The sequence below is a fragment of the Leptonotus elevatus genome, chromosome 1 (assembly GCF_054856555.1).
Source record: "Leptonotus elevatus isolate MCC_2025b chromosome 1, RoL_Lele_1.0, whole genome shotgun sequence".
NCBI lineage: Eukaryota > Metazoa > Chordata > Actinopteri > Syngnathiformes > Syngnathidae > Leptonotus > Leptonotus elevatus.
The window spans coordinates 1586557-1612613 of record NC_141239.1 but is presented as its reverse complement, the minus strand read 5'-3'; the positions used below and the strand labels follow the sequence as shown (position 1 = coordinate 1612613).

Sequence of the window (26057 nt, the reverse complement as noted above, 5' to 3'; positions counted from 1 at the left end):
CGACGACCAGAATGACTGAAAAAATAAATAAATAAATAAAGATGTCGCCGAGCCCTACAACAAATTCAGTTTGAAATCGGAAGTCATGGAAAACTGTGGCATGCAAATATTTAAGTATACAGTACATTTATCTTTTTGGTTTATGTTAAGAAAGTATTTGGTGAAAAAAAAGTCAACCCCCCCAAATTTTCTTGACAATAATGTGTTCTATGCTGCCCCACTTGTCTAAATACGGTATTCTGGTTAATATTGTGTTAGTGGAATATGAGCTAAACAGCAAAATCCAGCCGTTTTTTTTTTTCCATCTCAGGGGGCGGACATTTTGCCACTGTGATGTCATCTTCAGTCAACAGCAAGTGGCAAAATGGCCGCCCCCTGAGATGGAAAAAAAAAGGCTGGATTTTGCTTCATAACTCTTATTTCACAAATCTAATATTAATCAGAATTAGTGAGGTCACAGATAACATATTATTGTCAAGAAATGTTTAAGGTTGACTTCTAATTTAAAAGTAAAGACAAATTTTTAATTGGAATTAACCCCCCCTCCCCCCCAAACCCATTTTGAATGAGAAATTTAGAAACAGAAAATTGGCCTTAATGTTTGTCATTATGATGGCATTCAATTTTTTTTGTAATACAAGTATATATAATTCTTATTTTTTGTGTCGAGAGTTAAGAGAGCCACTCACTGCCTTCAGTAGGAAATCAAAAAGTCCCCAACCATTGCTTACCAGCGAGTTTGCAGTACTTCCAATTCTGATGAGGCCTGCCTGCACCATGTTCCTCTGACCCTGGCCAGCAGGGACTGAGGTCCTGGCGGCCATCAGCAGGGGGGGCGGCCCCCCGGAGCCTCTGCCTCCAGAGGCTGCCAACTGCTGCTGCTGTTGCTGCTGCTGCTGCTGGCGGAGAGCCTGGATCTGCTGCGGAGACACAGAGATGGGCTAACCGTGACCACAAGAGGTGACGACACACACGGGGGGGGGGGGTCGCGCAGAAGAGGCGGTGGGCACAAAGAGAGACATCCGAACACAGAGAAAGAGAGATGCGAAAAGTCCTGTGCTAAAATTGTGTTATCTTTTCCCTGAGTTAGGTCTTGGAGGGTAAACGAGTGAGAAAGTGGCGTGAGCCGGGACTTTCCTGGATATGAACACTGAGAGGCCACAACACTGAAGCTCACCCAGTCTGTGATGTCGTGTTATTTGTATCCTCCATTTTAAATTTTTGTCCCAGTTTTAGTCCATTTTCAATCATGCTTGTTAGTTTTATCACAGTTAGTCAACCTCATCCCGTTTTTATTTCGTCAACTATAAATCCAGCATTTGAGTCTTTATTTGAGTCCAAGAAAACATAATTGTCAACGTTTTAGTCAGGACAATCATTTTACCTCTGTATGTTTTGTTGTTGTCAGCAGATAATGTTGAACATTTCGGATTTCTAAAATGATTTCACATAAAATGTTCTCTCTGGCGGCACGGTGGCTGACTGGTTAGCACGACCGCCTCCCAGTGCAAAGGTTGTGAGATCAAGTCCAGGCACATACTCACCCACACACACAAAAAAAAAATATATATATATATATATATATATATATATATATATATAAAAAATAATAATAATAATAAAATAAAATAAAAGAGCAATGATGATGACATTTCCGAATGAACAATACTGAGCTCTTAAAAAAGAAGAAGAAAAAAAAAAAAAAAATAAATAAAAAAGTCCAGGCTTCGGCCTTCCTGGGTGGAGTTTGCATGTTCTCCCCGTGCCTGCGTGGGTTTTCTCCGGGTACTCCGGTTTCCTCCCACATTCCAAAAAACATGCATGGCAGGTGAATTGGACACTCCAAATTGTCCATAGGTGCGATTGTGAGTATGGTTGTTCGTCTCTGTGTGCCCTGCGATTGGCTGGCAACCAGTTCAGGGTGTACCCCGCCTACTGCCCGAAGCCAGCTGGGATAGGCTCCAGCAACCCCCGCGACCCTTGTGAGGACAAGCGGTACAGCAAATGGATGGATGGATGGATGTTCTCTCGTCTTTTTAATGAAAAACAACTTCACGCACAATTACAGCGGCTACTATGGCTCCATGCTACGAGCTAGTAAGTTAGCCAGCATTAGTTAGCGGTCGGATTAACACTCTTGTTGGAACGTTGGATTGATGTTACACTATAACTATAATTGACTTTTCTTTTGACCTTTCACCGTGAATCCGCCTGTGTTTGTGCATGTTGAATTCGCCAGCTTCAAATTTGAAAGGGGGTGCGTCACTGTGTGCTAGCGACGAATTAGCAGAGGCGAGATTTTACAAAATCATATAACTAACGTTTCGTCTTTGTTCATGAACTAAAATATCCAGATTTTAGTCTCGTTTTTGTTAAGTGAAGTACATTTTTGTCTCGTCTTCATTAGTCGGCGAAAATGCATACGGATTTAGTCGCAGTTATTGTTTATTAATGAGGGTTTTAGTTTAGCCTAGTTTAGTTTTTGTTCGGTGAAAAATGTGTTGACAAAAATATTTTTATTTAGTTTTTGTTAACGAAATGAACACTACTATAATGACTATTGGTGCGTTTCTTAGTTGCAAGTCTATGAGGTGGGGAAAAAAATCACAATCAAAACCATTTTTTGAGCTTTGTTTTTGGTATTTTATAGTTTGAGATGTCACAAAAGCCAAAAAAATTTTAGCATCAAAGTCATAATTCTGCTTGACATTTTTTTTTTTTTTGTAAAAAAAAGGTTTGTTGGCGTTTTCAGTGAAAACAACGCATATTTTACTGCTGATTAGTAAAGAACGGATAAAGTAATAAATCAACTTTAGTTCTGGTGAAAGAAGAGTGTCTACTCTTTTTGGTAGGTTTGGTGCGTAAGGACCCTAATGACCCGGATCAGTCGGTGCTAAGTCTGTTTATTTTTTTCAAGGCTTTGCATCATAAAGTAATTGCTGAAAATGCGGAAGCACTCGCCAAAAGGTGGGCATCCGTCAGTAGTTGGGTTTCCATCCACCCATTTTTATTTGAATTTTCAAGAAGTTACAAATTAAAGCTGAACGGAAATGCTGGAAATTCGAACAAGGGCCCAAAATTCGCAAAAAAGAGAGAAAAAAAAGGAAAATGCAAATTTGGGCTATGGAAGCCGCTGGCAAGACCGGATATAACGTCACACGTACGTTTGTGGTCCCAAAGCAATGTTGGACGATAAAGTAAGGTATGTTTGGGGGGGATGACGAAACAGAAATATTTGTAGAATTAATTAAAGAAGCAAATATTAATGCTATTTTAGATGAAAAACAGCAAAGAAACGCTACGGCTGATCAAGAATTACAAAAGCAATCTCATACGACGTCATCGCACGGCGCAGTTGCTTCCTGGTCTCCTTTTTTGAAATTACAGGTGGATCACATCTCTATGGTGTATAGCGCCACCTACAGCGGTGGAGTGCCCACCCACTCACACACACACAAAAATAAATAAATAAATAAAAAAAAATAAAAAAAATAAAAGAGCAATGATGATGACATTTCCGAATGAACAATACTGAGCTCTTAGAAAAAAAAAAAAAAAAAAAAAAAAAAAGCAGTGGAGTGCCCTCTCAATATTCGCAAACGAAGAACAGATGGAAACCGGAATAAGTTGCATGTTTGTTTTTCGTATTTTCAGTAAATTGGCTTAAAAAATGTGACGAGTGACAAGCCGATGTAACAACGGTTTTGCCCAATTCTGATATATTGTCACAGAACACAATATTGAAAAATCAGTCAAAATGCTCTAAATCGGTTGGCAATATGGGCAGCAGTGACTCCGTTTATTGTTTGTTTGCATGTGCTGCTGCGAAGACTCTCTCGTCGCTCCTCCCTGACATACAAAGTTTGTCTTCCAGTCAAGATATATCACTTGGACATACTTCCTTGACATCATTGTAGCACTTTTTCGATTTGACAGCTTTCTGTGGCACCTTAGGGCATTTCAGAAAGAGCACAAAAAAACTCAATTTTGCTCAATTTTGATGAAAACAATCAGAGCGCTATTAGCAATATGTTCATTAAATTGAAAAGTCACATTGTGCAATTGTACACCACTGCAAACTACACACGCCTGAATTTAATAAATGACTACCTTTCAAACCTGAAAATAGTTCTTGTTGGACGGGCAGAATTTTTCACACGGTGCTTATCATGGATCTCGCTAGGTTGCCCAAGTGGTCAAAACGTTGTGATTGGTCGGTGAGTGTACAACATTTCCCGCCAACTCACCTGTGCTCCTCTGACCAGCGGTGGCATGATGATCTGCGATCCATGTTTCGATGACAAGTACTGCCCGCCACGCACCAAAGGCGGAGGTATGACCGCGCCCGAACCTCTGCCGGACACAATCTGTCGGTGAGACAAAGGCGGCCAATCAGGAATGGCGTAGATCCAACGTTCGGCTGATATGAGACACTGCATTGCTATTGTGTCGTTAACCTGTTGTGAGCCTTTGCTGCTTGCAATTGTCCCGCGTATTAGAGGAGGTGGAGCTGAGGAGCTGGACACCCCTGAAGTCTGAGGAATGGCAAGTTTGTTATTTACACAGGTGCATAAATCCGTAGGACAGATTTGAAAATTCTGCTACTGGTCGATAAGTCACCAGATGGTTTGGGTCCTGAATACATGAAAGAAAATGCTGATTGAACATAAACCGAGTGGGGCTCTGAGGTCTGCAGATTCAGGTCAGACAGTGGAGCCCAGAGTTCAAAGCAAACACGGTGAAGCGGCATTTAGCTGTTATGCTGCACGCAAAAGGAATAAGGCGCGAGTGTAAATGCTTTTACATGCAACCTTAAACTTGTGTGACCTTAATTATGTGACCTCACTCGTCTAAACATGACATTCCGGTTAATATTACATTTGTGAAATATGAGTTACGAAGCAAAACCCATCTCAGGGGGGCGGCCATTTTTGTTGTTGTTGACTTACTCACAAAAACACGCACACCTACAAACATGGTCTCCCAGGCGGGGAAGCGAACCCACGCCAACCCCGCATCGTAGGCAAGTGGCGGTACCACTCGACCAATCACAGCTCACCTGTTTTCCGAAGCTGAGCTGTGATTGGTTGTTACCTAAGACCCGAGCAACTGATGTGATTTTCACTCGACAGCAAGTAGCAAAATGGCCGCCTTCTGACATTGATAAAAACTGTTGGATTTTGCTGCTTAATTAATATTTCACTGATGCGATATTAAACCAGAATACCGTATTTTGACGAGTGGGGCTGCATAGAACATCTTTTTGTCAAGAAAATTTTTTGGCTTGACTCCCCCTTTAAAAACTTTTATTTTTCTATCCATACCGTTGATTAAGGCACACCCAGTATATCGCAGATTACTTTTTTATTTTTATTTTATTTTTTATTTTATTTTTTTATTTTTTTATTTTCTCACCTTCTGAAGAGCGTCTCTCTGTAACTGGCTCTGTCGGAGTTTCTTCAGCAGCACCAGCTTGGCCTCCTCCAGCCTCAGCTCCTCTTTCAGCTGCTTAATGATACGCACCCGTTCGCCCGGGCTGCTCTTCTGCACTCGACGCGTGAAATCAATCAAAAAAACAACAATCGCACGACTGAAGACAAACAACCGTGTCCGGTCATGCTTCCTTCATCAAGTGAGTCATTTTCAATTTGATCATCGATTGAATTTATGAGATAACTGCCAAATCCTTGATGCTTCGGTAAGATTGGTCGGGCCTGATCTGACGTCCCGTGTCTTTGTTTGTAGCTACTGCTGATAGTTCCGCTTTAGTATAAACTTTTTTTATTTATTTTTTTAAACATCGATGGCGTGTCATTCTCACCCTGAGGAAGTCGGTGTCCAGTTCCTTCAAGTGGTTCAGACCATTCATTGGTGGACTCGGCGAGTCGTTATCTGACAAGATGATGACATCATCATCGTCCTCTTCCGGAGACGGCGGCCGCTTCTCCCTGATTATACTGTAGGAAAAAAGGAGGGATCGTGGGTCTCGACTCTTGATCACGTGACTAGCCCGGACTGGACTAATAAATAAAATAAAAAACTAGGGGTGTCAAAATGAGTGCGTTCATTTTGAGATCATTTAAAGTTCCTTTAACGCCACAATTTTTTTTTAACGCATGATTAATGAGCGCTCCTTACCTGGAAAGTCTGTACTGGGGGAATTCCAGTCGCAACACAGCAGACACGTCCACCTCAAAATTTAGCAGTAATAAATTGAATAATAATGCATATATTTGTGAAGACTGGGGTCAAGTTGTATTTTACAATTTAAAAAATTTGCTCAATTTCACAAGTTAATTCATGTTAAAGCAACACTAAAGAACTTTCAGTTCACGTTGATTATGGCGACACCATATGGACATAAGCGGTATTGTTATGTCTGAAGGAAGATTCGATAACTCTTAATATGCAAAGTAAAATGCACTTCGCTGTCACCGTCTTACAAATGCAATTATGCCATCTAGTGGCAATATCACACTCGTTTTTTTACAGTACAGTACATCTTTTTAATTTTAACTCAATTTTATGAATTATTATGAAATGACTGTATCAATGACTAAAAGTGCAGCCATATTTCTATAAGTTTAACATTTTTTCCACTTTTATGTTAACAAGAGTATGAAAGCTTATTGTACATTTAGAACAGATATAAAATTATCATGAGTTAATAATTGAATTCATGCGATTAATTACGATTTTATTTTTTTTAATCACAATCTAATCTGACACCCCTAATAAAAATATAAATAAAACAAACAAATGAAAAATTGTCCAAATGATGGCTTGTACAGTTACTAAAACTTAACTCAACTGAGGAGCGCAACTGTATGTGAGAAAAAGGCTTAATGCCCATAAAATATAAAATGCGGTGGCAATTGTTTTGATATTTGCAAAGATTGAAGTGGACATGAGTAGAGATGTGCGGATGAATTTTGGGGCCGTTTCATAGCAATTTTGCGTCATTAAGCTACATTTAGCTTTTGTACATGCAAACTTACAAGCACAACTGTGTCACTAAAAGCTCCTAAGTCGGGCTACTTGCATCTTCAAGGCACAACTGCACAGTTTTAAGGATGGGCGAGTACCAATTCAAATGATACCAAAGGCAAAAAACATCAGCCATCGACTAAGTACTTGCCAGTAGTTGGCGCTATACTGCGGCGGTTTTACACATTGGTGACTCCTCACCAAAACAAACAAAGGTCCTTGGTCACAATTTTGTTACTTGAAGTTTTATATATCAAAAAGTACTAGAGGTATTGATACTCTGTATCGGTGAGTATCCTACTTAAGAGCTATTTCTTGGACTAGAATCGGTCTGGGAAAAAAAAAGTGGTATCGACATGCCAAATGTTTACAAGGCAAGCGACGCGTGTTGGGATTCCCCGATAAATAAATAAATAAATAAATAAATAAATAAATAAATAAATGCATTTTTATGAGGCGTTAAGTCAGGGCATGAAAACATGAGGCCTGTCTGCCTGAGCCGCCCTCGATCTGTGTGCGTGCGTGCGTGCGTGCGTGCGTGCGTGCGTGCGTGCGTGCGTTTCCTCGGGGCTTAGCGCCATCATCACTTCCTGTGGATTAATCACGACTTCCAAAGTAGTCACATGACCTCAAAAGTCGTCATCACGTGACTCACTTTTTCCTCCAATACAACCCCCCTCCCCCCCCCCCCCCTCCCTGCTTCTTCTTCCGCGGTAGTAGCCATGGCAACAGCCGGCTGGAACCGGTTTATGACACTCGGCTTCATTTTTGTGTGTGCGTGGACCTTTTAGGGATCTTAGGGTTAAAAGTAAAAAGTCACCCCTGAGTATTGTTGCGGCCTTTTCTGTCGAATGTCAATGAAGATGAAGAAACTTTAAAAAGTCCGTTCATGTCCAAAAATAACTCAATTATATCAATTTTGCATCAGGATCAAACAAGCAGCCCTGCGGTGCCTGATGACATTTCACGGAATGCTGTTTTGCACAAAAGTGGAGACTGTGGAGCAGAGATAAAAAAAAAACAATAATAAAATATTGAGGATGACAGCAAAAGCTGTCGAGCGTCCCGTCGCATTGGCCACAACTGACAAATAAAATCCATCAATACATTTATTTTAATGCTCGTCGTATGCATTCTTTGTATTTTACGACGTATAATAAATAAATAAATAATCGAGCAACCAAGGCATGATTTCCATCGCGCGCCATTCAAAGCTAATTTATTTTTGAATAATTTAAATGTGTTGTTTGTATGAAGGTCGTGAAGCTGCTCAAGTCGTAACATGATGGATTTCAAAAACATTTGACATGCGAGCGCACAAAATGTAGTTAAAACAGTTAACGCGCCGGCGTCGAACTCAAATGAGCTCAGGGGCCGCGTGGAGGAAAATAGATTACGAAGTGGGCCGGATCGGTAAAAAAAAATGGTATCCAACTTAAAAACAATTGCCCTCAATTATTCGTATATTTTCACTATTTTTCACACCAGCCCTAAATTACGGAGCTCAACTGTAATCGTATCGTTCCAAAAAATAACACGAATGCAAACAGAACGCGGCAACATTTTTGCCTGCATGAGATCCGGACGTGTTCAATCTACCCATAATGCATCGCGTGACGCAGTTAAGGAAGTTATAAGGACGTTAATCCGTGTCATATGTATTTGTGCTCCCGGTAATTGAAATTGTGTCATAGTTAACACGTTTATGTCGGTCTATGATTTCGATTTTTTTTTTTTTAACAAACCGTAACTTTGAGTTGTGTGTAAAATAATGACATCATCCAGGACGATTCTGTGTACAAGTTGCATTGCTCATCTGAGGATTGCTTGTGAAATTACAAATTTCATATGCTTTGATTGTGGCATGCTGATGAATTGGTCCGATTACAATTTTTTTTTTTTTTACTTTCCAAAATCGTCCCGCGGGCCCGGATTAAACCCCTTTGCGTGCCTGAACCGGCCCGCGGGCTGTTTGTTTGACACCCCCCCGAGGAGTTAGCGCCTCTTATTACCCATCGCTGCTGACTTCCGTGCAACTGACGTTGAATGAAGCATTTGCCCTCAGCCGCAGCCCCCCGACCACGATTCCAAACTCATTCGGATGCACGGGTTCTTCGTGCACTTTCAAGAACCGGTTCTTACCCTTTGGAGGTGGTCATGTCCACCGGCTGCTCTCCAGTCTGTATCTCCACTTTGATGGTTGCCTTCACCTCGCCGGCAGCCGACGCGCCGCCGGAGACTTTCGGCTCCGCGGGTTGGAATCGGCTCACGGCGTCCGCATCCTTCTCCGCCTCCGGCTCCCGATTAGCTTTGTCGCTGCGTGGGGTTCGATTGTCCGAGCTCGCTTCGCAAGCGGCCTCGTCGTTCGCTGGCCGGGGTGGCGTTAATTGCTCCGGTTCCTCACTTGATCCGGTCCCAGTCGGACTCAGACCATCCTGTTCCAGTTCTGGTTCCGGTCCAGGTGAAATTGCCTCCTGGGTTTTAGGTTGGGGCTGCTCCAGCTTGGGCTTTTTGCTTCCATCATTATCAGGATCGGAAGGTTCTGTAGTCTGCGGTGCCGCATCCCTCTCCAGCGCCCTCTTCTGGCTGCGTGTCTGGCGGACGGCCTCCTCGGACATCCCCTGGGGGGATACATGGCGAAAACGGAGTGGGTCAAAGACCAAGACATGTTCTTTTCATACAAACGCTGCAACTTGTTCATCAAACGAGCCACGTGTCCAACACGAACCGACGGAACGAACTGAAAGTTTATCTTGCAAGGAAACTTATCAGTTATTGAAAAAGTTTCCAATTTTCATTTGAATGCGGATGGCGGGACGATGTTTGAACGAAGATCATCGCGAGTCGAAAGAAGGATCTTGTTTCCACCTTGATACAGGGGTGCTCAAGTTGGGTCCTCGAGAGCCCCCCATCCAGCCTGTTTTCCATGTTTCTTTCCACTAACACACCTGATTCATAATCAGGATCGTTATCAAGCTTCTGCAAAGCTTGCTGATTAGCTGATCATTCGATTCAGCTGTGCTGCAGGAGGGAAACATAGAAAACAGGGCTGGATAGGGGCTCTCGAGGACCGAACTTGAGCACCCCTGAGTCCTTGAAAATAAGGAGTCTCATTAACATAAAAAGAGCTTTTACTTTCGCACCTATGAGATGGGAAGATCCTGTTTACAAAGTTATTTTTAAGTTCATTTACAAACAGAACGACACAAACCGGTCGGTTCATTAAGTACCCCTTGCTTAAGCGAATGAGAATCCAACACAAGAGCTGTATAAAATTATTCTGTCGGCAGAGGTTCGGCGTTGAGTGACACTTTCCAGAGAGATGTTCATTTAATAATAATAATAATAATAATGTTGTTTTTGGAATAGTGTTGGATCATACTGAGATTTGCAATACAAGATCTTGCTTTCCTTATTTAGCTCCATAAACAGCATTTCAAACAGCCGTCCGTATGATGTGTTGCAGGTTTTGTTATTTCAATTAAAGGATAATCAGGAAGTGAATTATCCGGGGGGGGGGGGGGGGGGAGAAGTAATAATAATGACATAATAGATGTTAGATTAAGATTCTAACAGCTGAAATTGAAATAGGATATCCATCCATCCATCCATCCATTTTCTGTACCGCTTTGTCCTCACAAGGGTCGCGGGGGTTGCTGGAGCCTATCCCAGCTGGCTTCGGGCAGTAGGCGGGGTACACCCTGAACTGGTTGCCAGCCAATCGCAGGGCACGCAGAGACGAACAAACCATACTCACAATCGCACCTATGGACAATTTGGAGTGTCCAATTCACCTGCCATGCATGTTTTTTGGAATGTGGGAGGAAACCGGAGTACCCGGAGAAAACCCAGTTGGGATAGGCTCCAGCAACCCCGCGACCCTTGTGAGGACAAGCGGTACAGAAAATGGATGGATGGATGGGAGGAAACCGGAGTACCCGGAGAAAAGCCACGCAGGCACGGGGAGAACATGCAAACTCCACCCAGGAAGGCCGAAGCCCGGACTTGATCTCACAACCTTTGCACTGGGAGGCGGACGTGCTAACCAGTCAGCCACCGTGCCGCCGAAATAGGATATATGAGCATTAAATACAAACGTAACTTAAGAAATGTGGAGATCATTTGGGGTCAAAAGAGTTTTGCTGCCTCGGTTGAGTACTTTCGGCTCTGCATCTTTTGATCTTATTCACATAATAATCGCTGCTACAATTGTCTGGCGGACAAAACTGACCTTGGCTCATCGGCAGCGAACACATGGTTTGCAAAATGGCCTTCAGACAAAACAAACTGGATTAGTGTAATCACAAGATGCCAAGTTAAATTCCCAAACATTGATTATGCACAACGTTTTGCCAGCACGTTTTTCAAACTATTATACTGAAGGTAACTTGGAGAGTTAAAAAAAAAAAAAAAAAAAAAAAAAGTTCCATGGGGGAATATGAAATTGGAGCATATACTGAAATATTCATCACAACCCATGAAGCCAAATGCAAGAGAAACAATTTTATTTTGTTTTTTGCCCACTCGTAAAACCTCTGCCATCTTTTAATGTGCATCGTTAATCCAATATGTGGAATTCCTCACTCAATCAGTAGAAACGCAAAAAAGGAGGTAGCGGAGAAGCCAGTGAGGAAAAGTGAAATGTTCTGACATCACCAGTTGACGACAAGACTACGGAACGTCTGTTTCCGCAGGGCCAACCGTGTTGCGCACCTCCGAGTGGCAAAAAAGCCCTCAATGTGAAATAAGTTAGAAGAAATAAAGACTGCAAGTTGCAACAAACGTCGTCCAATGACGTCACTCAGAATATCGTGCAAGATTTCAACACACGGAATGAGCGGGAGTCTGATTTTCTTGTTGTTTTCCAAACAAAGGAAAATCACGATGAGCGCCATCTTTGTCCTGGCGGATCAGTGAAACATTGCGAAATCAACAATCGCTCTAATACAGTAGCTAAAATTCAGCTGCGGAACGACATTATTCCGTTGTGTTACGCAATGGAGATTTTCCCTTTTGCAAGTTAAAAGTGAAGGAAATTCGATTTCTCCACATCCGTCATGCATGATCACATAAACAGAAAGCGTCAGTATTTTCAGTTTTTAACTGACAAATGATACTTTTTTCTTTTTAGACGATTGCTTCCTGTATCGAGACCAGGTTCGGCGCTCGAGAGCCCCCATCCAGCCTGTTTTCTATGTTTCTCTCCGCTAACGCACCTGATTCATGATCAGGATCGTTATCAGGCTTCTGCAAAGCTGGCTGATTAGCTGATCATTAGATTCAGCTGTGCTGCAGGAGGGAAACATGGAAAACTTGAGCACCCCTGACCGAGACTAATGTAAGCTTTTAGAGTATGCAGCATGTATAACTTATGTAATTTGTTGGTTTTAATTATAATATATATATATATATATATATATATATATATATATATGTAATAGGGCTGGGTTAAAAAGAAAAGAATAATCGATATCAAATCAATTTTCCTTTTTGAGCCAATATCGATTCATAAAACCATGAATCAATTATTTAAATATCACATTTTCCCCATAAATTCTTAAGAAAATATAATTTTAAAGGCCAAGTTTTTTCTGTTTTCTTCAAATTTACTGTTCACATGAATTTTAAAGGATTTTTTTTAAATTTATGAACGATCTGATTTACTGCACTTTAAGACAATTCAGAATATTTTAAGTTTATATTTACAATTATTAAATTAGAATTATGAAAATATTTTCATCTCATCCTTGCTGATGTTACTTTCATTAATGTACGAAATTATTTGACCAGTTACTGCCTCCGCAAAATTTAGTTTGTAACTTAATATTTGTGGAGTTTTGATCATGTCCTTGACATTTAAGAAGAATTGATGTTCCATAATTAATCGATAATATCGGATTGAACTGAAGCGAATTGTATCGAATCGGGAAAAATCGAAATCCAATCAAACTGAACTCTTGTGATTTTAAATCGAATCAATTAAGGAAACTCTTAAAACATGAAGTCCCAAATCTAGTGCTGATCACTTTCACGCCAGATGTCACTTTGAGAGGCCACAAAACAACAAATTCAGGTTCCAGAACCCTAAATAAGTTCTTATTCCGTTCAACACAAGAGTCGACCCAAAATGTATCAAAGGTTGACATTTTCTGAGTCTGGCCAACGCGGTATGCAGTGGGAGACGACCTTTGCCCCTTACTGGAGTTCACAGACAAGATAGAAAGAAACGCACACTTGAATCTATCATTCGGAACACACGGCACAATATAAACTTCCAATCGAGCGTCCGCATGAAGTGCATCAATGTCCAACATTCACATTCACGCATACGGAACACCCTCCTGCCTATTGTACCAAGGCCCTTAGTCTGCCCGGCGATAAGTGACAGCTAAGGTTGCATCCTTTTTTTCCCCCCCTTTTCTTTTAAGGGAAGACATTGAAATTACAATCATGGCGGCGTGTATGAAGCGCATGGAGGTTAGCTTTGATGATTTTATTTTTTATTTTATTTTTTAATTATTTTTTTATATATAGTCTTACATCACTAAAACACACATGACATGACCCTTCCCAGGATTCAGCAGGACACACAAAGCCAGTTTTCCCGAGAACTGGTTTAAACCAGTTGGCTGGTGTGTGCATGTGTGTGTGTGTGTGTGTGTGTGTGTGTGTGTGTATGTGCAACTGAGGGAGAAGCTGAAGCTAGTTTTAACCCTCCAGGTGCCGGAGCAGACACTCGGCTTCCACAGTGGCGGCCATTATACATGTGTCAACGTGTGTGTGTGTGTGTGTGTGTGTGTGGAGTGTGCGCGCGTCCGCGTGTGTGACGGCACGGAGGACGTACTGTGGCAGTGAGACGATGGCGTCGCACTCGCACACTGAGGGAAGGCCGCCACATACCCCCACGAGGCCAACCTGATCTTTCTTACACGGGGTCTCAATGGCTGAACGGTTTCACATTTCATCTCCGTGGCATTTTTTTTTTTTAACACACATTTCCTTTGAGCCCACACACACACACGCGGATCACAACCCCATCAACCCACACATAAATATGGCACCATATGCACTTAAGTAGAAAAAAAGTACAGTAAGTTGCGTAGCTCTGATGGCTATGACGTCTCCTGTTAATATTGCGCCGCAGTTACTCCTTTTCACCAGTAGTTCTTAGAGCATGAAGTGTAAAAGTCAAGTACTAACTATACTGTGCAGGGTAGTAACCAATAAATACAAGTAAACGCACAACTTCCAACAAGGTGGGGCACTGGGCAATCAAATTGATAATCAAGTCCATCCATGCTAAGGAGAAAATCTCAATATTGAGCAGTTATTAGGCACAGGCATTATTTAAATAAATAAATTAATTACCTTTGCTCTATTACGGCGAAAATGAACGTTCAATTAATTATAATTGTCTAACTTTTTAACATTCTACATTAAATATAAAAATTCTGAATAAGCAAAAACTTTTTTTTAACAATTAGAATTTTTAGATTCATTTTTGTTTTCTTGGTGATTTAGTTTCATGTCATCAACACACAATGAACTAAATTCTTAATCAATAAATTGCCTAATTGAGTATTGTGGCCATCCCTAATAAAAGGCGATCAATTAAAAAATAAGTTTTTTCTAATAGGTTTTCTGGTGAGCTTACAAATACACGCACGCACGCACATACACAAAAAAAAAAAAAAGGAGCAATGATGATGACATTTCCAAATGAACAATACTGAGCTCTTATAAAAAAAAAAGAAAAAAAGAAAAAAAAAAGAAGTACAATCAAAAAGAAGCATGCCGTTTTATAACCCCCCCACCCCATGTTTAATTTATATTTAAGTTGATAGAAATAGATAAATGCATCGCATATAATAAATTCTCTTTAATGTTAACACCGTCAACTTGTAAATATGTGGCTGTAATTTTATAAATTTTCGTAGACCTGCACTGTAGCCAACACGTTTGCAATATCCTGTCCTGTTAAAATAGAGACATCGTGTCGTCAAAATATGATGATCTGTCAGTACGAAATAAAGCGTTTCATTCCACTGCACACGACAACCACAATACAAAGTACACACTTGTGCTGCTCCATTTATCAGACACCAAAACTGAACCATTATTGACTTTATCAATTGACGCAGCTCTTGTGAAAAATGATTAATTCAAATTCATATACTAAATCCATCCATCCATCCATCCATTTTCTGTACCGCTTGTCCTCACAAGGGTCGCGGGGTTGCTGGAGCCTATCCCAGCTGGCTTCGGGCAGTAGGCGGGGTACACCCTGAACTGGTTGCCAGCCAATCGCAGGGCATACAGTATACAGTATACTAAATATACTATATAAATAATATAATACTTAATCAGTGTTTGACTCTTTGGGCTCGAACCCCTCCATCTGCCCATGTGACAAAAGTGAGCAATGAATCTATGATAATTGAGTTGATAGGGCTAAAATTAACAAGATATATCACAGAGATAAAAAAAAAATACAACATATGGTGACTGAACATACAATGCCAATGGACGTAATCTCATCCAATCAACCCTCCTAAAACTATTTGCAGGATGAAGATCCATCCCAAGTGAATTATCAGATTGGCCTTCGCCAACAAACCTTGGGCTTAGCCGCTATCGGGTCGTGGCGCGAGGCAGAGTTTATCTGTCGTGTTCCTGCCTTGAGGAAGGTCTTCAATTCGTCAATCTGTCACTCAAGAGTTGGCGGACTCACTTTTTTTGTCAAGCGTCCTCCCTGTGCGGCAAAACATATTTACATTACGTGTCGATCACGCAACGCGCCAACCACGACAAACCCGCCGTCAAAATACGGTGGTATCATTGAGCAGTTCAAAAAACCACTCAAGTTCATTTATGTCCGTATATTGCGCAATTCAGAATCCTACCAACATTTTCATTAACAATTGTCTCAAAATGTGTGCAAATCCTAAGAGTTCGAAACATGTTGCGTGAGAAGTTAGCCCGTCGACGAATTCATGGTGACCGCATCCAACGCCTGGCAACATAATTTTTTTCCGTCCAAAGGCAGTCCAATGTTTAAGAAGCTCAATGGCCGTGTGTCATTGCTCCGATTTACATTTCGGGTTGTTGAGAATGATAATCTTCTGCTTGAAGCCTTTTAGCAAACCTGAAGTCGGCACCGGCGAAGCTCGATCATTCTCTGAAGCATCTGCAGATTGCTGAAAGTTCCAATGCAGCCATCCAGATTGACTCTCCCCCTGGCTATGCGCAAGTGCCTGCTCTAGGAGTTCGGTGTTTTCATCAGTGGTGGCAATGAACAGATCCTGCTTCGAGGAGCTCGCCGTCGATAGCAAAAATTGTACTTTGCGTTGAAGCAACGTGACGACAGAATGGCAACAGGAAAACGTCTTGCTCGGCGGCAATTTTTCAGTGCTGTTCAAACATCAATTGACAAGCCACGCTTAGCAAAATGGCGGTCAAATGATGATAGCCTCACGTCTGTCTCAATGATACTCGAATGAAATTGAAAAATAATAAGTGTATGGTGGTTTTTGGGACACTTCAAGATACCAGTCGCAGAACTTTTCTGACCTCGTACACTTTCTCTTACAAATGATTTGACAGAATCGTCTTTATGTTGCACCTTCGTCATAAAGAATCCATCCATCCATCCATCCATTTTCTGTACCGCTTGTCCTCACAAGGGTCGCGGGGGTTGCTGGAGCCTATCCCAGCTGGCTTCGGGCAGTAGGCGGGGTACACCCTGTACTGGTTGCCAGCCAATCGCAGGGCACACAGAGACGAACAACCATACTCACAATCGCACCTATGGACAATTTGGAGTGTCCAATTCACCTGCCAAGCATGTTTTTGGAATGTGGGAGGAAACCGGAGTACCCGGAGAAAAGCCACGCAGGCACGGGGAGAACATGCAAACTCCACCCAGGAAGGCCGAAGCCCGGACTTGATCTCACAACCTTTGCACTGGGAGGCGGACGTGCTAACCAGTCAGCCACCGTGCCGCCTTGTCATAAAGAAGTCACAGAAAATTAACAGTGGTGTAAACTTTCATTTGACAGTGTACGACACTTAACGATCTGAAAATGACAAATAATAGAACGCTCTGTTTAAGGTGACATTTTGACATAGAAATATTTCTATTTCCATGACTTCAAAATCCGAACAAATTAAGAGTTTGACCAGAGTCTCTGAACAGTTTACGTTCAACCGTAGCGGTTTCTACTGTACTCGATCAAGTTCTCCTAAAACGCCTGCGCGGCAGCTTCAAATGGTCCCGATAGACGATCCCCTTTTACACAGAACAGTGGCCGAGTACACAAACACCCTCAATCAGTCTTGTGTGCGATCGGTGTAGCAGCGCTTTCTAGAACATGGACCACAACAATGTGAAAAAACAACAACAACAAAAAAATCTGCTATGTCCTGACTCAATCATTCAGGTAACGCCTGGCAAAATTTTAACTTTCCAAATCATATCCACTCAATTTGACGGCCCGAAGTGACAATGTCAGCAGAAGCCAATCGTGACACGGAGCCCAGTGGCAGGACAAAACCTTCTCCACTCTTCTTCATTGATCTGACCATTCACCAAGGCCGACCGCCATTTTGTTCACAGACAATGCCTCGATGTATAGTTCATGCTATTGTTGCCGCATGAAGTGTTGCGGTCACAGTTTACGCCTCCAAGGAGCCGACCACCACACCTTTACCCAAAAAAGGAAGGCGGATGTCTAAATAGCGTACACAGTCAGCATTTATCATCAATTTCCCGGCAACGTGATGCATGTTTGACAAAATTACAACAGCGTATGGCTAAATGAGTAAATAAAATGGGTGGATTATACCGGTATTTTTTTTTAATTAATTTTTTATTTTTTTTTATTTTTTTTTTTTTTTTTTTTTTAAGAGCTCAGTATTGTTCATTCGGAAATGTCATCATCATTGCTCTTTTATTTATTTTTTTATTTTATTTTATTTTTTATTTTTTATTTTTTTTATTTTTTGTGTGTGCGTGTGTGTGGGTGAGTATGTGTATGTGCGTGTGTGCATGTGCGTGTGTGCGTGCGTGCGTGCGTGTGTGCGTGTATTTGTAAGCTCACCAGAAAACCTATTAGAAAAAAATCTCATACCGTTCACCTAAACCGAACACCAGGAGACCCGAGGGGACCAAAGAAAACCAAGGAAGGTGAAATCCAGCACCGACCAGACACCACCCACCGGGCCACCCACCAGAACTCCTCCCCAACCCAAGAAACATCCAGACCCCAACAAATCCAAAAAACATAAAATCAGAGAGGCCTCAAGAGACCGAAGGAGAGACCGAGAAAAGGAAGGAAGGACAGACGAAGACGCGTGAGATCCACAGACCTCAGACCTCCACCGATTCAACGACCCGAGGAGGAAACAGATTATACCGGTAGTTCATGGCAAACAAATGTCAACGCTATAGGCTATAGGGTCAAGGCAAAGAAATAAGGATTATCTTAGTAAAAGTAACATTTTGATCCTTGATGACGAGTGTGTGTATAAAGATATTTAATAATTACATTGTGGCGTTATAAAAGTACTAGTTAAAACGAGTAAAAGTACTTTCGGCCAGACGCACGCCGAGCGACGCGGCTGAACACAACTGGCCAAGTAGCGTACGCTAGCGGTGCGCTGTGGCGCTAATGCTAGCCATCTTGGCTAACACTAGTAATAGTAATAATACTGCAGCTATCTTGGCTAGAATTAGCGCTACTGTACATTGTGTACACTTTGTCTGGAATTACGTGTGCGATGTTGCAACGCCGTTCTGAAGCACCTCAAGTTTTAAAATCGGCACTAAACAAATTGCCGACAGCTAGCTAGCCATGACAACTAGTAGCAGAAGCAGTTGGTTTTCAATGCCATCATTCAGCGTGCAATTCATCTGAAAGAGTACTTTACCATCCACTGTGCTTCACATTTAGGAAGCGTTCAGGCGTTTATCAAATTAGATGAGAATGTCAGCGTCCATACATTTCGATGGAAAGTAATCCATGTTTATTTAATAGGCGTACACCACATGAACAATGTTTAAAATGTACAGTACTCCTAATTTTATGTCATTTTCATGGGGAAAAAAATTAATTTTATTTCAACAAAAAGAATAAGAAAAAAGGATATTCCTAAGTGACACCAAAATTTTGAATTGGATTATAAATATATACGATAATATCGAAAATAATGCCATTATGCTATCGCATTGCTATAGAGCAGGCGATATGACATAATGACACGTGATCTGATAAGTGATGAGCTATTATGACATAAGACTTTTAGCATTTCATCAGAAGTACAAACATTGCCACGGTTGAAGTTAAACAGCCAAATCTGCTGCCGCGGCAAGAAATGCTGCTTGAGCAACACAACATGAACACACACGCACACATACACGCTTCCATTAGAAGTAAACTGGGATTTTTTCCAATAGGTTTTTGGTGAGCTAACAAATACACGCACGCACGCACGCACATACACATACAAAAAAAAAATAAAAATAGTATGTATATATATATATATATATATATATATATTTATATATATATATATATATATATATATATATATATATATATATATTTATATATATATATATATATATATATATATATATATATATATATATATATATATATATATATTTTAAAAAATATATATATATATAAATAAAAAATAAAGGGCAATGATGATGACATTTCCGAATGAACAATACTGAGCTCTTTATAAGAAACAGAAAAAGAGGGATAAAAAAAAATAAAAAAATAAAAAATAAAATAATAAACTGTCTGAAAAGTAGGTTTGAAACGTTTCATCCTATACACGCAGACGGCAATCTTCGATTAAAATTGTTCTGAATTGATTCTCATTCTCAAACTAAGCTTTGGGCTCTGAAAAATAACTTGCAATCAATTATGTTGTAGAATTTTTTGAAAATGCCCCAACAAAAAAAAACAGCTTGTCCCGACCTCAGCTTTGGACCAGTTAAAATGTCAGATGCATAAATCTGACATCCTTGCATACTGCGCGTGCATCATTTGTAGGTTCTTTTTCATGTGGAGTTATACACGAGAGGCAAAGCGATGCAGATTGGAAACACATATGTGTGGTCAATGGGGCCAAAAACGATGATTTCTCAACATATGAGTGGGCAAATGAGTTGCCATTGGGTACTGATGTTCAAATGTGGAGTAACTAAAGGTTATTGCCTGCATCGCACCTTGAAAATTAGTGAACATGACAGTCACTAGAAACATAATATATCCCATAATGCATTGCGCCAATACAGAAACTATGTTTTTGTTTCCTGGGTATTGTTTTGATTTGAACACAAAATCCATGAGTTGTGACTCAAAAATAACCTGAATATAAATAGAGCAACACATCACATTACGGATGGATATAAAGTGCTTTATTTGTATTAATTTAACAAAATGCAAATAAATATTTAAAAAAAAACTGTATACTGCAATGTCATTATAATTTATTTATTTGTTCAATATTTATTACAGAAGCTAATGTTGATCCGGTACGTTGTAAGTAATTATGCGACAGCAATGACGCGGTTAATGGCATAATTGACATATTCAGTTTAACCATGTACTTTCTATCTTGAAAATATAAAAATTTATTCTTGGAATATTTTATTTTTTATTTTATTTTTCCTTGGAAACGCACCTCTATCTCAAAAACCTGTTACCTGATTCTGGTATTTGTACGACTTTAATTCAAATGAAATGCAACTTTTTGGGGGGGGATAAAACTATGACTAATCTTGAAAATAGATGACTTTTGTCTATAAAGTTTTTTTTTCTTCAAAATGACTTTATTGTGTTACTATTAGCACGTTAATCTTGAAAAAAAAATTCTCAAATATACAACTTTATTCTGATAGTATGCGCTTTGTTCTCACTAGTAGGATATTTCGACGCACTAGTAGAACAACTGTCTTACTAGCAGCCTTTTTTTGCCACCACTATTGTATGAAATTCTCGTAAAATAGTAGACAAATTGGGCATGCCAGTCGGGCAACTACATGTTACTAGTGAGGCAAAATTGTGCACCTACTCATTAAACACTAGATTTTAGCTAGTAAAAGTTTAATGTCACGAGCAGCACTAGTAGCATGCAGTTGTCAAGTAGTGCTAAGGTTTGCCTTGCTATTAGGAAGTAGTTGTCCTACTAGTATGGCAAAACTGTTTGACCATTTTTTCAATAAAGTTATTGAAGTAATTTCAGCATTTTTCACTTTCCTTGCATCCAGCTTGAGGTCGTACTAGTAGGCCAACGCTAGGACAAAGAGCGTTCTAGTACATGGAACTTAAGCTGGATGGCAAGGATGCTGAATCAAAGCTCGAACGGCTTTCCATAAGTCTGCCAGCGACGATGGATAAATATTGAATTAAGTACAGAAAATGGAAGGATGGATGATTAAGTTCCTTTCTATTAAACAGGTCATGAATATTTAGGTTAAAATGTAAAAAAAAATAATAATAATAATAATATGGGGTTTCATGGTGCACATACTATTCGCGTTCAATTGACATTAAGATTACGACATCAAGATGGTCGTGTAATTTAAAGGCCGGACTTTTGACAGAATGTATTACGCCAATGTGGCCCAAATTTTCCCGAGTGTCGCCGGGCAGAGTAGGAGGATTTGCCTTGAGTTGTTAATAAAGGTTTGAATAGCGAAATAGGCCTTGCCATCTGATGGAAGTGAACATTTTACTCAATACGGCAGAAAGTCCAGAGTGCCAGCAGTTTAAGTAGGCAAGAAACATGATAGAATTTAAGAAAGTACTCATAGCAAAGTACAAAACTGGCTACTTTTTCTCACCATTTAACTTCACTTTTCTTTTTTTTTAAGAGCTCAGTATTGTTCATTCGGAAATGTCATCATCATTGCTCTTTATTTTTTATTTTTATTTTTATTTTTTGTGTGTGTGTGGGTGAGTATGTGTATGTGCGTGCGTGCGTGTATTTGTTAGCTCACCAAAAAACCTATTAGAAAAAATCTCATACCGTTCACCTAAACCGAACACCGCCGTCAGGAGACCCGAGGAAGGACCAAAGAAAACCAAGGAAGGTGAAATCCAGCACCGACCAGACACCCCCCACCAGAACTCCTCCCCAACCCAAGAAACATCCAGACCCCAACAAATCCAAAAAACATAAAATCAGGGAGGCCTCAAGAGACCGAAGGAGAGACCGAGAAAAGGAAGGAAGGACAGACGAAGCCGCGTGAGACCATTCAACTTCACTTAATATTTATTTAAAACATGTCTCCTGTATGTTGAACTATAGTTATTCTCCACAAGATTAATTTTTTGTTGTATAGTTATTCTGTATAAAATGTATCTTTAGTTGTGTATCTAAGGTCCAGACTCCGGAACAGATAATTGGATTTACAGTACATTTCTTCTAAAAGGAAATATTAATTGTGGGTTTCATACGGTTTTAAAAGGACAGTGTGTAGGATTTAGTGCCATCTAGTGGTGAACTAATAGAACAATTTTGAAGCGCGCACTACGGCGCCACACTTCGCAAGCCTACCGCCAATGACAACCAATTATTTGGAGTGAAGCAAGCAGGCTAGCGAGGAAGAACTTGCTGGAGCAGCTAGCAAGAATTACCTTGAGCGGCTAACAAGTGCAGCGAGCGGAAGAAGCTGGCAAAAGCAAGCGAAAGAAAAGCAGAGGGAGACAAGCGGTGGGATTCAGAATCACGGGACTCGGTGACGACCACCTGCAGGCCCCAGCTGTGGAACCTAAGCGGAGGTTCGACCCATTGTGTTCAACACAAGCCGCGCTACGTTAAGCGGCGAAAAACATGCTAGCTAGCCTCTCGTAAGGCGCAACACGACCTATCTAATACAATTAGCGATGACTAAACCTACGATTATATATATTAAAAAATGCATGCTAGTGTGATAAACCTTTTTTTTGGGGTGCATATGAATGAAATTCATATTGTGGTTTATTTTTTTAAATGAATGCATTGATGGCACTAAATCTTACACACTGTCCCTCAAAGGACCCCGTCCACACTGAAACGAGTTTCAGCGTATCAGCAAGCAACCAACGCAAAGAACTGAGAGTGTAGCAGGACCGACTTCAGCGTTTGAAGTAGGTAGCGTTAAAACGGTCACATTGTCATTGGGTTGGGGAGGAGTTCTGGTGGGTGGCCCGGTGGGTGGTGTCTGGTCGGTGCTGGATTTCACCTTCCTTGGTTTTCTTTGGTCCTTCCTCGGGTCTCCTGACGGCGGTGTTCGGTTTAGGTGAACGGTATGGGATTTTTTCTAATAGGTTTTTTTGGTGAGCTAACAAATACACGCACGCACGCACGCACATACTCACCCACACACAAAAAAAATAAAAAATAAAATAAATAAATAAATAAAGAGCAATGATGATGACATTTCCGAAAGAACAATACTGAGCTCTTTAAAAAAATATATATATATAATAAAAAATAAATTTAAAAAACGGTCACATTGTATTTCTGGTCGCGCATGCGAGGAGCCAAAGGGGCATCAGAGGCATTTATAGGCGTTTGACCGCCATAGCATGTGAGGAATCAGTCGGGTAGGTGGTACCGATGGGATACCGACTGCGCTGGCGCTGGCGCATTTGGGTTTTGCGTCGTAGTGTGACGTCACGGACAGTCAAGTCCGATCTGTGTGTTTGGAGCTGTTCAAACTGAGACGCATCCTATCCAAATTGGATATGAAACTACCTCCCGAATGTGGTTTCACTCCATCCCAGTAATAATTGGATTTCATGCGATCAGATTGTTCAGACTACAAAAGAGCCGCCCACTTCCAATCTGGATGGGCTAAAAAATCGGAGTTTGGCTGGCAGTCTGAACACAGCCTAAGTATTAGCAATGACCACCTCCGGCCGCCGTCTTTCGCTCTTCAGATTGACTTAGCAATTCAATTTGTTGAAATGTATTGTATTGACGATTCTGAGCTTACGTCACAAGTCAAAATAGCGGCGTAATTAAATGCATTCGAGAAAGGTTTGAAGTCAGATTTATCCCACTTATTATAGCGTCCCGGTTCCGCCCTCAAAGCGTTGCGGGCTAAAGTAAACAACAAAAATGGCTGATTCCGATAAATTGTTTGTTGTTCTGGTTAACACGGTCAATCCAATTCATGTGTCACATGGACCTATGTCTTGTATTTACATTTGCCTCAAACGTCTTGAGGTCGGAACTGACACAATTCGAGAGGGATAAATCCGGTTTCCCCACTTTCCTCAAATGCAGCATTTATCCTTGGTGAAAAGACACTCTCAAGTCTCCACTCTTTGAAAAGCATTCGACTTCGGGTTAGGGTTAGGGTTAGGTACACTAGTTTAGGAGAAACGTTTTGAAAATGAGTAAGAAAAAAAAGATCGGCACCATCCGATTAATCACGAAAACCGATGTTGCTGTTTTGGGACATGAGTTCTGGAAAGTTTTCTGACACACCTGGAGAACATTGGAAACGTTACTCCGAGAAACCCCTGGTTGGATAATGTGTGTGTACGGGGTGTGCGTGAGGGCCTGAGCGCGCGCGCGCGTGTGTTTAGCTTTAAGAGGAGGAAGACTGACTACGCTTGTCACAGCGAGAAGTAGGAAGATTAGCTACGAGATAGCAGAACCAAACAGTGGCGGCTGCCGTGGGCTTCAAAACGGACAGCAAAGCCTCCGCCGTCCGGGGTCGAGCCCATAAAGCAAAAGTCGGCCCTTTAAAACCTAAAGCCAGCCCCACAGTACATGTGCAACCGGCCGGCTTTTGAATGTTGACGCCGCCTCGAAAGGAGGTGAGCTCGCGAAGGAGTTAGCGAGCTAACATTAGCTCCGCCGCACAAACAACAACAAGCAGTCACTTTAGCTCGCACGTTTCAACGCTCGCATGAAGCCATCAAAAAAAAGTCCACAACACACATTTCCAGTCAAAGTGATAAAAAAAAAAAAAAGTCCCCCGGGCGGACACAGTCGCATGTCAACAAGACCCACACGGTCAGAACCGAGCCCCGGATCGCTGACCTGGCTGTTCCCCGATGCGGGACAGTCGTCATCTCCAGCGAGGGGGCAGCAACTTTCGAAAACATCCCCCCCGTCGTTTTTACAAAGTCAAACTTGAGCGTAGCAAAGCGGGAGGGTCGTGTTTACCTTTCCGTCCCCCTCCCGAAGGAAAATGGTCGGGTCGGAACTCGGTAATGTAACCGACCGGCCCACACCAGGAGCTTGCCGCCGGCGAGGAAACGTTATAATCCCCGCTTGAAGTCGCTTCATTTCACCACTTGGGCGAACAAGATTCCGCTCCGGTAAGCGCGACAAGCTTCAGAACATTTCAAAAAGAAACAATTTTGGTAGAGTGGGACCCCCCCCCTCCCCCCCCCCCCCTCCCCTTCCCTCCCCACGGCTCAACCTTTGGCTCTGCGGAGAAGTGTTACTTTTCATCAGCTTCTTTATCGTCACAGATAGGTGAAGGAAGCCCTCGCTCCTCGCGGCGAGACGGAATAAAAAGGCTCCCCTCGACCCACTCACTAAAAAACTTCGGCTTCAAACACCCCCCGCCACCCCCCCCAACACGCACACGGGCAACTTACTCGGTCGCTTTGTCGCCCGCTCGTCGCCGATGGTCGACCAAGGAATGTTTAATCTGCTGTTAACCTGGATAAATCGTTGCTTTTTTTTGAAACCAAGGGGATATCCTCTTCTTTTTTTTTCGGCCCTCCCCGCTGCCGCGTCTGTTGCCAAATAATGCGCCTCAACACACATGGAGCCGCTGCGTCCTCTTTAGTGGGCATGCGCACCTCGGCATACCAGGGCGACGGGATCACATCACGTAAACCGATGGACCACCGAGGGCCAAGGTAGGAAGGATGAGAAAAGTCAGGGACCCCCCCTTCCAGGGCTCCTCGTGGGGAGGGGGGAGGGGGGGGCAGGCCAGCTTGCCTATACACGCTCACTCATTTCTGCACAACCATCTTACAAAATTGATCATATCACACTTGATCTGCCATAAGCAAGTGTCTTGAGATACAAGCTTGGTT

The 26057-nt window shown here is 41.6% G+C and overlaps 1 protein-coding gene across 6 annotated transcripts in view; it reads right to left on the bottom strand.

Annotated features, from left to right (window-relative positions):
• Window positions 1-25833, bottom strand: part of LOC147180278 (transcriptional repressor p66-alpha) — a 33723-nt gene extending 7890 nt beyond the window's left edge. For 2 of the 6 annotated variants that reach the window (XM_086084556.1, XM_086084513.1), the window contains exons 1-7: window positions 25171-25378; window positions 9130-9608; window positions 5822-5957; window positions 5416-5544; window positions 4458-4535; window positions 4248-4367; window positions 732-920 (exon numbers count right to left, since the gene is read on the bottom strand). In XM_086084556.1, coding sequence (XP_085940682.1) covers window positions 732-920; window positions 4248-4367; window positions 4458-4535; window positions 5416-5544; window positions 5822-5957; window positions 9130-9608; window positions 25171-25293 — 1254 coding nt within the window. In that variant the 5' untranslated portion in view covers window positions 25294-25378. The other 4 variants (XM_086084541.1, XM_086084522.1, XM_086084531.1 and 1 more) reach the window with 4 other exon arrangements.
• Window positions 25834-26057: the final 224 nt, after the last annotated feature.